The sequence below is a fragment of the Mus pahari genome, chromosome 14 (assembly GCF_900095145.1).
Source record: "Mus pahari chromosome 14, PAHARI_EIJ_v1.1, whole genome shotgun sequence".
NCBI classification, from domain to species: Eukaryota; Metazoa; Chordata; class Mammalia; order Rodentia; family Muridae; genus Mus; species Mus pahari.
The window spans coordinates 72,635,160-72,649,054 of NC_034603.1; the positions used below are offsets into that span (position 1 = coordinate 72,635,160).

At 50.8% G+C, this 13,895-nt stretch overlaps 1 protein-coding gene across 2 annotated transcripts in view; it reads left to right on the forward strand.

Annotated features, from left to right (window-relative positions):
- The first annotated feature begins 5,029 nt into the window (after positions 1-5,029).
- Mrc2 (mannose receptor C type 2) overlaps positions 5,030-13,895 on the forward strand; it is a 60,587-nt gene continuing 51,721 nt past the window's right edge. For both annotated transcript variants that reach the window (XM_021212434.2, XM_029546185.1), the window contains exon 1: positions 5,030-5,506. In XM_021212434.2, coding sequence (XP_021068093.1) covers positions 5,287-5,506 — 220 coding nt within the window. In that variant the 5' untranslated portion in view covers positions 5,030-5,286. The remainder of the gene's footprint in view (positions 5,507-13,895) is intronic.

Genomic DNA, 13,895 nt, shown 5'->3' on the forward strand with positions numbered 1-13,895 from the left:
GGTTTGGTTTGGCTTTGTTTTTTCTTTTCAAGACAGAGTTTTTCAGTGTTGCCCTTGCTGCACTGGAGCTCTGTAGACCAGGCTAGCCTTGAGCTAGGTGTGTACCACTACCTCCCAGCCTATGTCTACAGCCTCATTGGTTCTTAACCTGTGGCTATCTCCACAGGGGTCACATACCAGATAGCATGCATATCAGATATTTACATTATAAGTCATAACTGTAGCAAACTTAGTTATAAAGTAGCAATGAAAATAATTTTATGGGGGGGTCACCACAGCATGAGGACCTGCTATAAACAGGCCTCATCAGAAGGAAGATTGAGAACTACTGCTTTAGAGCTCCCTACAACCTCCGCAGGAGGGTTCCATGCCCATGCTTGTCAGTGGTTAGTCAGACTGTCGGACTGACAGAACCTCTCCTAGGAAGTCTTCTTGTTTGTTTGTTTTTTAATTTGGGCTGGAGAGATGGCTCAGCCGTTAAGAGCACTGACTGCTCTTCCAGAGGTCCTGAGTTCAATTCCCAGCAACCACATGGTGGCTCACAACCATCTGTAATGGGATCCAATGCACTCTTCTGGTGTGTGTCTGAAGACAGCTACAGTGTACTCATACATAAAGATGAATACTTATTTTATGTATGTGCGTACACATACAGAAAAGGAGGAGTTCTGTAGATGGAGTTGACCTGTAGGGGACTGTCTTGACTGTTAGTTAAAGGAACATGAGACCATTGTGTTAGCCAGACAAAATCTGCCTAGGCTTAGGACTGGGATGAGAGTGACAGTGGGGCTTTGTGTCACTCAGGTCACCACTCTACAAGTGAAAGTCAGTGCCACAGATGCCACATGGGTATATTTCTAACACATCTGACACATCTGTGGAGAAACCTATGTCTATCAAATGCTAGGCTCAGGAATATGATGAACTCGTACTTGAGCGGAGAGGACTCTGGGAGCTTGAGCGGAACCTCTAGGCTCTGGGGATGCTTTAGCCTTCTTGTCCTTACTTCATCCACCAAGCTGTTTGATTGTACCATAACTGCACCACTGCCTGCTGGAGAAATGCAGGTGGTCCAGCCTGCCAAGTGCCTGTGAAAGAGCGACCTCAGTGGTAAGACCAAGGACCTAAGAGAGCATATTAGGTGCATACTGTAGTCAGGTCCTGAGCAGCAGTCTTGTTCAGATTCCTGGACTTTGCCAGCAGTGGTGGTGCTCCTCTTAGTCTCAGCACTTGGGAGGCAGAGCCAAGTGGATCTCTGGAGTCCAGGCCAGCCAGAGTCGCATAGTGAGGCCCAGTCGCAAAACCAAAAGCAAAGGGGCTCCAGACGTGGCTCAGCAGGTAAGAGCACATAGAATACAGGTTTAATTCCCAGCATCTACGTGAGACTCACAATTGTCTGTAATTTTAATCCCAGGGTATTGACCCCCTCTTCTGCCCACCATAGTAACTAGACACACACACACATACACACAAACATGAAAGCAAAACAAGTTACACATAAAAAATAAATTATCATTATTTCTTATTTTGTTTTGTTTGAGACAGGGTCTCACAATGCAGCTCTAGCTGTCTTGCAATTCGGTTTGTAGACCAGGCTGGCCTTTAACTCAGAGATCTGCCTGCCTCTGCCTCCTGAGCACAGGAATTAAAGGCATGCATCACTACACCTAGCTAAAAATAAAAATCTCAAGAACAGGATGAAAAAAAAAAAGGGTTCATGGATGACAACCCACAGCCTGATATACCTACCGTCTCAGCCCAGTCCACAGTCCAGTACTTAGCTCGAATGTGTTTGCATCCAGTAAACACCTGGGAAACAGAACAGAACTCCCCATGTGCCCAGCCTACTGTGACATGCTGCTACACTAGCGTCTGGGGAAGGGCTGCAGTGGGCTGGGCCAGCTGGACACAGCCACTTGGCTCCTCTTAGTCTAGGGCCCAACTCCACCAAAGGCCAAGGTGGATTGGGGCAGGTCAGTATTTTGAACTTTCTTTTTACCCACTTCTGGGCCATTGTTGGAGGGACTGGGTCCAGCCTTGCTTGGACAGGATCTCATTCGAACACAAGCTGACTTGGAACTCACTGTGTAGACCAGACTAGCCCCAATCTCATAGAGGGTCTCTTGCCAATGTCTTCTAAGCATGAACCAGAGGAAAGAAGAATAGAAATTCATTCTAGGTGAAGTGCACTGTACACTTGGAGAACAGCTACGGTGACACATACCAGCTGGGTGACAGTTCTAGAGACTCTGTCCCACCCAACTCATCTTTGTCTCCTCCTTTACTTGCTGTGGTTCCTCAGGAGAACCCCCACCCTTCTCTGAATCCATTTTTGGCATGTGTCTGCTTAGGCAGAGCTAACAAACAGCAAGGGTGCCTGAGAGGCAGGCATTCTGAATCCTGTGGCAGCCTGGGCTCCCAGTCCAGTCTGTCTGCTCTGAACTTAACTCCAGGGCCCTGCTGACAGCTGGCAACATTCCTGTGGCTTCTCTAAGTAGGCGTTTGTGTCCCAAACTCCTGGGAGTCAGTCTGGACTCCTGGATTTGGGGAGGAAGTCTGTACCTCCTGCATCCTGGAAGCAACTGCAACCATCTCTTAGCTTCTGGGGGCTAAAAGGCAGGTTGGGAGTTAAAAGAGCAGTGTGCACTAACTCTCTCCCAGACTGAACCTGGGAGAGAGACAGGGAGTCCTTCCACGGAGAGGGGAAAGACCTAGGACAGCTGACAGAATTCTCAGTGGCCATGATGGGATAGTTTAGCCAAGAGATGACAAATGCCCAAGTGTTCCCCAAGTGCTCCCCAGAGCATGCATGTGGAGGTCAGAGGACAGTCACCGTCCATATTTAAGAGAGGACCTTTTTAATGCTGTTTGCTGCAGTGTGCCAGGCTGGGTGGCCTTTGAGCTTCTTCACCTCCTGGCTTGCTGTAGGAGCATGGGGAGACAACCTCACAGCTTTGGATGAGTTCTACATCCTGAGTTAGGTTTGCTTTGAGACAAAGGCTTCACACTAGGTGGCCTGAAATTTGCTAAATAGTCCAGGATAGCCCTGAACTCTAGGCAGTCCTCCTGCCTCAGCTTCCCAAGTGCTAGAATTACAGCCATATACCACCACGGTTTTCCTCACAGGGCCTTTTTGCAATGGAGGACTGGGCCAGAAGTCACTGCAGAGTTGTTCAGTTTTGGCCCAGCTCTCTGCCCAAGATGTAAGCCAGATGATAGTCATGGACAGGGACCCGGTCAGATGTAGTCAGTAGGTATTACCTAGTAAGCAGCCCTGACTAGAACAGGCTTGAGAGCCTTGAACAAGACTCTGCTAGCACCCCATACTTTCCAGCTCCCCTCCCCCAAACCAGCAGGACTCTTCTCAGCCTTGGATATGGCAAAAAGTTTATTTCTCCCACCAAATGAAAGCCACAGGACTACAAGTGTGTTAGCTTGTCTTTGCTTTCATAGCGGTTGGCGAAGGGACAGGAGAGGACTGATAGTGTGTGTGAACACACAGTGGGTCTTGTGTGGGCAACTGGCTGGAGCCATGTCACAGTTGTGTGATGTCACAATGTTGGCTTTTACTCTGCCAGCTGGGCAATACCAAAACCTACTCTGGCTGGTGGAAGAGGGATCCCGATTCTGTTCCAGAATTGTCCTGTATTTAGGTTGTCCAGATAGGGAAGTGCAGCTCATCCATAGCTGGCAGATTCTCAGATCCCTCAAGGATGACAAGACTTGTAAGGAGGGAGGTGTCAGGAGAAGGCAGCCTTAGCATAGCCAGCTGTATACAGGACCTTAGGATCCTAAGATGGCAAACCGAGAGAGGCTCCAGGGGCCAGTGAAGCTGTGAACACTTCCAGAAGCCGATCTGCAACCCTGCTCAAGTTAGCCTTAGGATAAGGGGTTTTGTCCACTTGGCTGACAGGGCTGTGGCTAGTGGAACCTTTCCAAGGGCCTGCAGGTGCTCCTTTGGGGGGACCTGCAATCAGTGGGCTATATTAAGCCAAGAATCTCAGTTGGCAGAGCTCAGAAGGGCCAAGGTGGAGCCTCCCTGGAACAGAGCCTTTATTGCAGAGTTACGGAAAGAGTACCTACAGCAGGAGTCATAAACAGTCATGTTTGTTATTTCCAAAAAATAAGCCCCGCAGTGGCCAGTCCAGGAAACAATAAAACTTATATTACAGTTTTACAGTGTTTTGATCACTTGTGATGGGAGAAGGTGAGTCTGCTTTGTGTTGTTGGACTCGAGAAATCTCAAGCCACCGACTCTCAGCTGGAGTTCCCAAGATTTCAAAACTGGGAAATCAGAGATTAGGTGTCGGCTGCCCTCCAAAATCCAGATTCTCAGCCCTGGGCTCTGCGCTGCATCTGACCTGTTGCATAAGGCTAAGTAACTGAATTGTCTTCATGAAATTTCCGTTTTGTTCTTTGCTACCGGCCAGCGGCCCAGCGGGCGGGAATGATGTAGGTCTTCTGGGACATCCAGTGGACCGCTTTTGTCCCAGGTCTCTGGATACAGCGGCCCCTATCAGCTCAAGTGTTACATTCTTTGTGCCAGGGATACTGACACAGGAGTCACACACATACTGAAGCAAGATGATCAAGAATTGTTTGCGCTGCTCACAAGCAACAGGACCTCTCCCCTCCCCCAACCTCCGCACGGGTGGCGCGGAGTTCTGAGCTCCTCCTCTTCCCCACCAGACTAGGGGAGAGGGTCCTAGGAAAGGAAATAGCTGATGCCCAGCGGCTAAAACCTGGCAGAAGAGGCAGGATGGAGTGGATGCTGGGGGCCCAAGACTGGCCACCTGAGTCAGTCGCGCATCCCAGCCTTCGGCTGGCCAGGCCAGGCCTCGCAGCAGCCCAGGTTTCGCCACGCGGTGAAGTTCTGCGGAAAGTTTTGCAGTTGCTTCGCCTCTCGCGCCAGCAGGAGAAGCTGTGACGCAGCGTCTGGGGCTCCAGGCCCGGTCTGAAAAGAGAGGGTAGACAAGGCGGGAAGGAATTAAGAAGCAGAATAGGGGAAGATAAAGAGCGCGTGCTGGGATCCTTGTGGACCTCGCCGATCCTCTTCTCCAGCCTTCGCCTCCTCTCCCTCCCGACACGCACTCCCTTGCGGCCGGGTCCCCAGCCCTGTGCCCCCGCGCCTCCTCCGTCCCCTCCCACGCTGCCCGCTTCCCTTCCCCTCTGCCCCTCAAACCCTCCTCCAGGGTTCTGCGCTCCTCCCTCCGCCCTCCCTCTGCGGGGCCTGCCTCCTCCCTCCTCCTCTCCGGGAGGCATCACTTCGTCCGGACCCGGAGGAGGATGCGATCCCCTCGCCGGCGGTCATCTGAACCCAGCGCTAGGGCAGTCTCTGCACGCAGCCCTGCCGTGCGCCCTCGGTCCTCGCGTCCTCCGATCGCCGCAGGGATGGTACCCATACGACCTGCCCTCGCGCCCTGGCCTCGTCACCTGCTGCGCTGCGTCTTGCTTCTTGGGGGTCTGCGTCTTGGCCACCCGGCGGACTCCGCCGCCGCCCTCCTGGGTAAGGCGCTGCCAACTTGGCCAACTTTGGGGGCCGGCCCGCCGGGGAGTGGGGCCTCTTGACTTTTCCCTCCCTTTTTTCTCCCATCTTTTCTGAAGAATGTGTGTGTGTGTGTGTGTGCACGCGCGTGCATGCGTGTGTACGTGTGTGTGCGCGTGCATGCGTGTGTACGTGAGTGTGAGTGTGTGACTGGGGGTTTTAAAATTGTCTCCACTTTTCTGGGAGCAAGGGAGGAGATGAGAGGAGGAGCGCGCCTGGAGGTGGGGGAGGACCTGAGTGGAACCAGATGTGGCAGGCGGCGGGGGAGGGGAGCCAAGGCACCGCGGCCTGGGAGGGAGAGGGAGGGCTGGTGACTGCTCCTGTCCTGGCCACCCGGACCCCCGGCGCCCGCCCCGCGCTGGTCTGGGTACCTTGATATACAACCAGAGAGCCAGGGGCGCATTGTTTCTTACTCTGTACGTGAGGGGTCAGTAGTCTGTTCAGCGTCTGGCAGTGGGGTCTTTTATGTTTTCTTACTTGGTCAGCTTTAAGGACAACTTGTGGCCGAGGACTTACTTATGCACCGTTCGATCGTAACCCTGTGGAACAGTTTTGTGCCAGGAGAACCGAGTGCGCGTGCGTGTGTGTGTGTGTGTGTGTGTGTGTGTGTGTGTGTGCTCGTTTCTCACTTTGTGTGGTCAATTCTGACCAAATTGGCACTTCTCCAGAGTGGACAATCTTTGCTGCAAAAGAGTTTCTAAAGATACAAAACCACAACCCACAGAAGACCAACCACACAAGCCCCCAAATTGCACCCTTCTCTTTTCTGTATGTTTTTGTTGTTGTTGTTGTTGTTGTTGTTGTTTTGTTGTTGTCGTCGTTGTTATTTTAGAACTAACTGAAATGTGAGGTCAGACAGGTCCCTCGATAAGAAGCTGAACACTCATAAACATTGATAGGGCAGATCTTGAGGGGGGCAGGGGCACTCAGAATTTCTAAAAATGTTCTGGGAGCTGCCTCCACATCCCCTTTTTATGTTTAATTGGGGGGCTGGGTCAGCGGAAAGGGATGGGACCGCAGCTGCAGCTTTGTGCTAGGACTAGAGGGGCCCCTGAAGAGTCTGAGGCCTTTGCGGTGGCCTGGTGTGCTGTGGGCATTTGCTGAGAGGAAAGGTAGTATGAGGGTGACCCGAAGTCACATAGGAGCCTCCACCGCCCTTCCCTCCCACCTGGATCTGAAGCCTGCTTACACAGGAAGAAGCCTGGGCTCCTTGAAGCTTGGTAGCTCCAGCATGCCCCTCACCTCCTGGGGTTCTTGCCAGAGCCTTGCTCCTCTGTAAAGGACACAGGACAGCAGGATTCGAGGGAGGAGGGAAAAGACATCCAATTCCAAGAGCCTTAGCTTGGATTTTAAAGCCAGGCACTGGGAAAGAGCTGGGCCAGAGTGCTGACTTGGTCTTTTCCCCCAGGGAGCCTTTGACAGGGGGGTGGAGATGCCTGATGAGGGGCCCAGTCAAGGAGGAAAAGGAGGCTTACAGTGTCCCTATGCTTCCTAGCCTCTGCTTCTGTCCCTTCCTACTCTCTCAGACTGTCCTACACACAAAATGCCCATGTCTGAGCTGCTGTGTGGACTGGATCACCCTCCCGAGCCCTGAAGAAGCCCAACCTGGATTCACACAGCTGGGAGTGGGGGTGGGGGGGAGGGGCCCTGACTAAAGCAACTGAACAGGAGGGTAAAAAGGACAGACCTTCCCTGTCACCTAACAAACACAGCTGACCCACCCTACCCTGCCATCTGCCATGGGTCCCTCGTCTGGGAGGCTGGGTTAGAACCTGATGGAAGAGGCAAGAGTGTTTCACCGCCTTGGGGAGCCTGTGGCCTAGAAAGAAGTGCTTGTGGGAGGTAGGAGTTGAAAGGCACCCCAGGAGGGGGAGGGGAGGGGAGGGGCAGGGCTGGCAGCTTCCTGATCACCAGGAAAGGAAGTCCAGTGGACTCTGGATGAGGAATGGCCGCTCTTCTTGGGGATCAGAGGTGAAAGGACTGAAGGGATTCTTAACATAGGGTGTCAGAATTCATCTTTACCTCTTCCGTGACCCCATAAAATATGCTTTCCCTCTGATGCTGGTACACTCTCCCTGTGTCTCAGGGTAACCGGAAATCTTTCAGGAGGACGGCACAGGTTGAACCGGTAGTGAAGGGTAAAGGCTCTGTGGGCGAGTGTCATCTCAGCCTGGAAGCCCTGTCAAGTGCTTAGCATCCAATTTCTCATTTAATTCTGATGATAACCCAAAGAGGTAAGTATTGCTAGACCCATTTTGCAGAGTACAGAATAGAGCCTTAAAAGGAGTCTGATGATTTATTTTAGACACATCTAGAAAGTGAAAGGCTTGGACCAAGGATGGTAAATGACCAGAAATGGGAGAGTGTGTAGTCCAAGGAGAAGAGGCTCTCTGGAGGGAACAGGAAGGGGCCCCGAGAGAGAGGCCCCGAGGGAGGGCAGGTCAGGAAGGTAGTGCCTCTGTCGAGTATTTTGTGGAAGCTTCCTGGGTTCCTGGAGGAAAAGGTGAAGGAACCTGGCCAGGTGTGCGGAAGGCCCCATGAAGATCCCGCCTGTTGGGTGACTTTGGAACTCTGAGGTGCTGGAGGTTTCTTACAAAGTGAGCTATGGGTTAGAACAGAGGGACCTGCTATTAGGTGGAACAACGGGGAAACAACTGGAAAGTTCTCCTGTGGGGAAGGCCTTCCATCTAAAAGTCAGACAAAGATGGCTAGCATTCCCTCTGAGAGGTGTTGGGTTTTGTCTCTGCTACCAGAGCAACTGGACAAACCACTGCATGTTTCCCCAGCTCTTGACCAGGCAAAAAAGCCCTGAGCACCGTCGTCCTCCATAAAACTACACCTACCTGGCTCAAGCCAGCGGCCAGGGTCGCTGTGCTTCGACCAGGTTTCTCTTCTATTCTCAGCTTACCTGGGCAAGGTGATGGCTGTACACAGGGGAGCAGGAAGCTTGGATTTGGTCCCAATGTGCTCACACCAGAGAAGTCCAAGGCCCACAATTGGTGTGACTGTGGGTTAGGACCAAAAAGCCCTGAACTTCTTAGGGTCTTTGCAGGTTTAAGCATGGGGGTGGGACAAAATAACAACAGCAGTAAAAAAAAAAAAAAAACAAAAAAAACAACAAAAAAAAAACCCTTTTTCCTAAGGTGGTGGTTCCTCAAATCTCCTAGCCCTGGGCAGATCTCATCTGAGCCCCCGGGAGTCAAATGTTAGAGCTGTTCTTGGTTCGTCAAGATCGCACCACTAGAAAGCGGTGAACGGGATTCCGTTGCAGGTGAGGCCAGAGCATCTCAACCTAGCAGCACCAAGCCGAAACAAAAGCACCGCAGAAAGCAGGACCATTGCCGGGGAGCCCTAAGCCTACACTCCCCTGTGTTAGCTGGCTTGTCACTGCGACTCAGTTGTCTCATCTAAGCAACGTAAGGGAAGAAGGGGTTTTACTTTGGCTCTCAGCTTAGAGACGTCAGCCTGAAGTCAGCTGGTTCCGCTGCCCTGAGCCTATGAGGAGGCAGAAGCTTAACCAAGGGTCATGGCACAGAGGAATGCAGCCAGGAAGACCAGGAGGCACCAAGGACACGGTATACACTTCAAAGACAAGTTTCCAGTAACCTACTTCTTCCAACTAGGCTCTACTTCCTGGTTGCCCAGTAATGCCATTAAGACCCCATCATTAGAGCAGTTTGTCCATTAGGTTAAAGGCCTTATGATCTAATCAAAAGACTAACTCCAAACAATGTACTGAAGACCAAGCTTTTATACCCAAACAGAACACCCACCCACATGTCCTCTTGAAAGGGACAGTGAAGAAAAGAGTGGATGGGACAGTTCTCTGTTGTCAGCGATTGGGGCACTTGGTTCTTATACATCCCCTTGGGGCCCCAGAGGCAGAGACTAAGTTCCCTCTTCCTTGCCTGGGACCTTGAGATGGCTCCCCCCAAGGAGGCATTAGCAAATAATTGCTGAATGCCTGAAGAATCTGCAGCCAGGCACCCCAGCTCATGAAGGTAGGGATTTCATTCACATAGTCATTCATTCATTCATTCATTCATTCATTCCTCATGTTTACTGACCCTGTAGAGTGATGAGATCAAGATGACAAAGACCTATTCTTCCAGGCTGTGTGGTGGTGGCTGTCTCACATACATTTAATCCCAGCACTCCGGAGGCAGAGGCAAAACCTTTTTGAGTTCGAGGCCAGCCTGGTCTACAGAGGAACCCCGTCCTGGAAAACCAGACAGATGATAGATAGATAGATAGATAGATAGATAGATAGATAGATAGATAGATATTCTTCCTTTGAATCTAACTCCTTGCCCTGCACCTCCATGGGGGTCTCCCTGGACTTGGGGGGCTTCAGTATCACTGACAGGAAAAGTATCTTTTTAGCTCTTCACAAGATATAGAGAGACCCTTTCCTATGACTGAGTCCTATAAATCTGGGTGGGATGGGTCACTGGAGTGGTGATACGGCTCTTAGAAGTTGCCCTGAGCTCTGTAGATTCTAGTCACTCCTCGGTAGGCTAGAGGAGGGTTTGCACAATGATATCTGTGGCCCAGGAAATGCTGGGGACAGAATGCTCCAACCACCCAGGAAACTGGACTGCTTCCTCCAGACAGCACACCATGGGCTGCAGCGGGAGCCCTAATTGTTGGTTCCTGTCTACATTTAGTCTCAGGGCCACTCTCCTCTCTCTGCACCTTCAGAGTACAGCTCCTCAGAGCCGCAAAGATGCTCTGGGGTTAAGAGGACCTGGCTTTGATTCCCATCACCGACACGTCAGCTCCCAACTGTCTGTAGCTCCAGTCCCGGGGAATCTAACACCTCTCAGGGCACCGGGAATACACATGGTGCACAGACATACATGTAAGCCAAACACCCAGACTCCTGAAACTTAGATTACATTCAAAAATAAAAGTCTAGACCCTCCACAGACTTGACCCATGCTTTCTGATGACCTCTGCCTACCTCAGTTCCTCTGGCTGTGTATCACATCCTTCAGGAGACAGCTGTGAAACCTCAGCTCCTTTCCAGCACCCTGGCCCCACTCCTCCTCCATCACCTTCCTGGCATGCTCTGCTCCATACTCCCCGAGGCCCTCCCACTGCCAGGCCTTTGTACCTTCTACCAAGTAGGTCCTTCCTTCCCTTGGTCTTCCCGGCTTCGGAGCTTTCCTTTAAGATTCTAGTATCTTCAGGATACCTAGGAGGGAAAAGAACCACCAGAAGCTTAGAACAGCGAAGGGCCGTGCCTCTTGGATTTCCCAGGAAGCTCGTCAAAGAGTTGTATCCACGATGGTTGCATTGTTTTTTTTATTGCTGTGATAAACACCTGACACAAAGAGAGGAAAATTACTTTGGTCAGCAGTTTCAGGGGACTAACCTGTCTGTGGCCACACAGTCTAGTTGCATTGAACCTGAGGCAAGGTCAGAAGTCATGTGGAGGATGTGATAGAAAACTACTAACTTCGTGGCTGCTGGAAAAGCTGAGAGAAGGGGGCCAGGACCAGGTGCAACTTCCTTCAGCAAGACTCCACTTCTACTAGGTTATCAATAGGGTGGATTCGGCAAGAATCAATCCATGGATTAGGTTTGAGACCTTGGTGTCTTAGCAACTCCCCACAGCCCATAAGACTGTAACGCATGAGCCTTGTGGGAGATTTTAGGTTCAAGCTATATAATTTCTTCAGGGAAACTCTAAACCACCCGGAGGGATGTTTGAAAGGGTCATTGGTGTGGTCTCTTGTAGACTGAGGCAAGCGGGGTAGGTGTGGTCTAACTTGTTTCCTTTCTTCCTCAATCCTCTGGACTTATTAATGGGGAAGAATCCTTGAGACCAGAATTAATTAAAAGGCTGTGTGACCTCAGGCTCTGCTGTCTTCTTTTGGCACATGAGAAAAAGAATAGTCCACCTTGTAGGGTGTTGCATGAGAGTCGAACACAAGTCAGATGATGGATGTCTGAGATACACATCCTATGATCTTGGTATCCTAAGCTATTTATGTTTTTATTACTACTAAGAAAGAAAAACCTGTGAATATCAAGGGGCTTAACTATAAGGCAATCCTCAACACCCTCGGGCCTGGGCTGGAGAGATGACTCAGCAAGGTTAAAGGCACTCGATGTTCCTTGTAGAGCACCCAGGTGTGGTTCCCAGCACTCATGTCAGGTGGCTCACAACCATCCATAGCAACAGTTTCCAGGGGCATCCAGTGTCCTTTTCAGGCCTCCATGGGCACCAGGCACACATGTGGTATCCATCCATACATGCAGGCAAACACTCATCCACATGAAATAAAAATAAATAAATCTACTTTAAGAAAGGAGAAAACGAGAAAATTTTTTGTTTGGTTAGTTGTGGCTTTTGACTTTTTGAGAAAAGGTTCCTCTGTGTAGCCCTAACCATCCTGGAACTCATTCTATAGAACAGGCTGGTCTCAAAAATCACAGATCTCCTGCCTCGGCCTCTCGGTCTCTGCCTCTGCCTCTGCCTCGGCCTCTCNGCCTCTGCCTCTGCCTCTGCCTCTGCCTCTGCCTCTGCCTCTGCCTCTGCCTCTGCCTCTGCCTCTGCCTCTGCCTCTGCCTCTGCAGCAGGGTTTTAAGGCTCTACCTTATTTTTTGAGGCAGGATCTCTTACTGAACCTGCAGCTCACCATTGGCTAGGTTCACTGACCAGTGTTCCCATCCTATCTGTTCCTCCCAGCACTGGATGGCAGGTGCTCCACCATTCCACAGCCAGCTTTTTACATGGGCACTGAGCATCCAAACTCAGGACCCCATGCTTGGTCAGCAAGCCCTTTACTCACTGAGCCATGTCCAAAGCTCCTAGACCCTTCGCTTTTGGTTCCACTAAAAGCCAATAAACAACTCAAAGCCAGGTGACTCTCTAAAAGTAAATTTAAACCAAATTTGGGAGGGGCTTACCTGACCCTAGTGGCCCTGCCTCCCTCAGGCCTTTGTTTACCACACTCCCCTCTGCAGGACCTCACTTCCTTCTGTACTTAGGGAGCATCTTGCTGCCCTCCAGTGGGCTGTGCTAAACCCAAGGCCATCCCAGGAATACTGGGTGCTGCCCATAAGAGCCACCATACCTGCTTTCCTCCGTGCCCGTGGCACCAGCTTCCTGCAGGTCAGTCTCTCTCTGCTTAGCTCGTACCCGAGCACGCGTGCTGCAGGCTGGACACTGCCTTCAGCAAGAAGCCTCCTGAGCTCCTCTGATTATTTACAGCTCCCATCTCCCCCAACCCCAGCCTTGTGTGGCCAGTTCTTTCCTGCCTTTCTCATCAGGGTGTTCTGTTTGGGGGAAGAGGGTCCTGGGAGTCTCCGAGGACGAGCATCTAAGTATATATACTTCTGCATCCAAGCTGCCCCTCAGCTCCTTAGTCCTTCCACGGGTTCAGTGCCTGTGACACGGTGGCATTTAGGAAATAGTTATTGAGTTGGAAACAATGAAAGCAAGCAGACAAGTGTTCCAAAGACAATAAGGGACGTTTTAGATGATGTCATCATCATGAAAAACAGATGGCATCGGGTTAAATGAACTGTAGAAAGTCCGATGGAGGAGGGTAATTCCCAGAATTTAGAGCTTTAAGCTGTTGTAGAAATGTAATGTGGGACACACCAGAAACAGCACTTTGATAGAAAAATGAGCTTTTTACTTTGAATGTAGTTGGGACCACTGGATTTTACAATTAGAAAACTCTGGGGGCCAGCAGTGCAGTGGTGGGGGACATGGTTGGTGTATGTGAGGCTCTGGATGCTGGGAGCCGGGATTTCAGTAGTGGAAGACATGGTTAACGTGTGAAAGGCCCTGGGTTCAACCCCCAGCTCTGTACCTCCCACCGGAAAAAGAAAAGGGAAATTTAATTTCAATTTGCAGCTAATTATTCTTGAAGAAAGGCAGATGATATGCTGTCATGTAGAAGGTGCAAAGAAATTCAGTTGGCTCTTGGAGCTGGACAGATGGCTCAGTGGCTAAGAGCATGTACTGACTGCTCTTGCAGAGGACCCAGGCAGAAAGCCATTGGAAAAGACAAACAATATGAATCTGTGGCTTGCACATGTACACATGTTCTTACACACACGTGCGCACACACCCAACACAGTCAGATGTTCACTAGTTTTATTTTATGTGAGATTTATAAAATACATTTCATTCAATGAAAAAAGAAAGTAGCTGGGTGGTGGTGGTGCACGCCTTTAATCCCAACACTCAGGTGGCAGAGGCAGGGGGATCTCTGTGAGTTTGAGGCCAGCCTGGTCTACATAAAGTTCCAGTTCTAGGACAGCCAGGGCTACACAAAGAAATACTGTTTCAAAAAACATGAAAAGGGAGGAGGAGGAGGAGGAGGAGGAG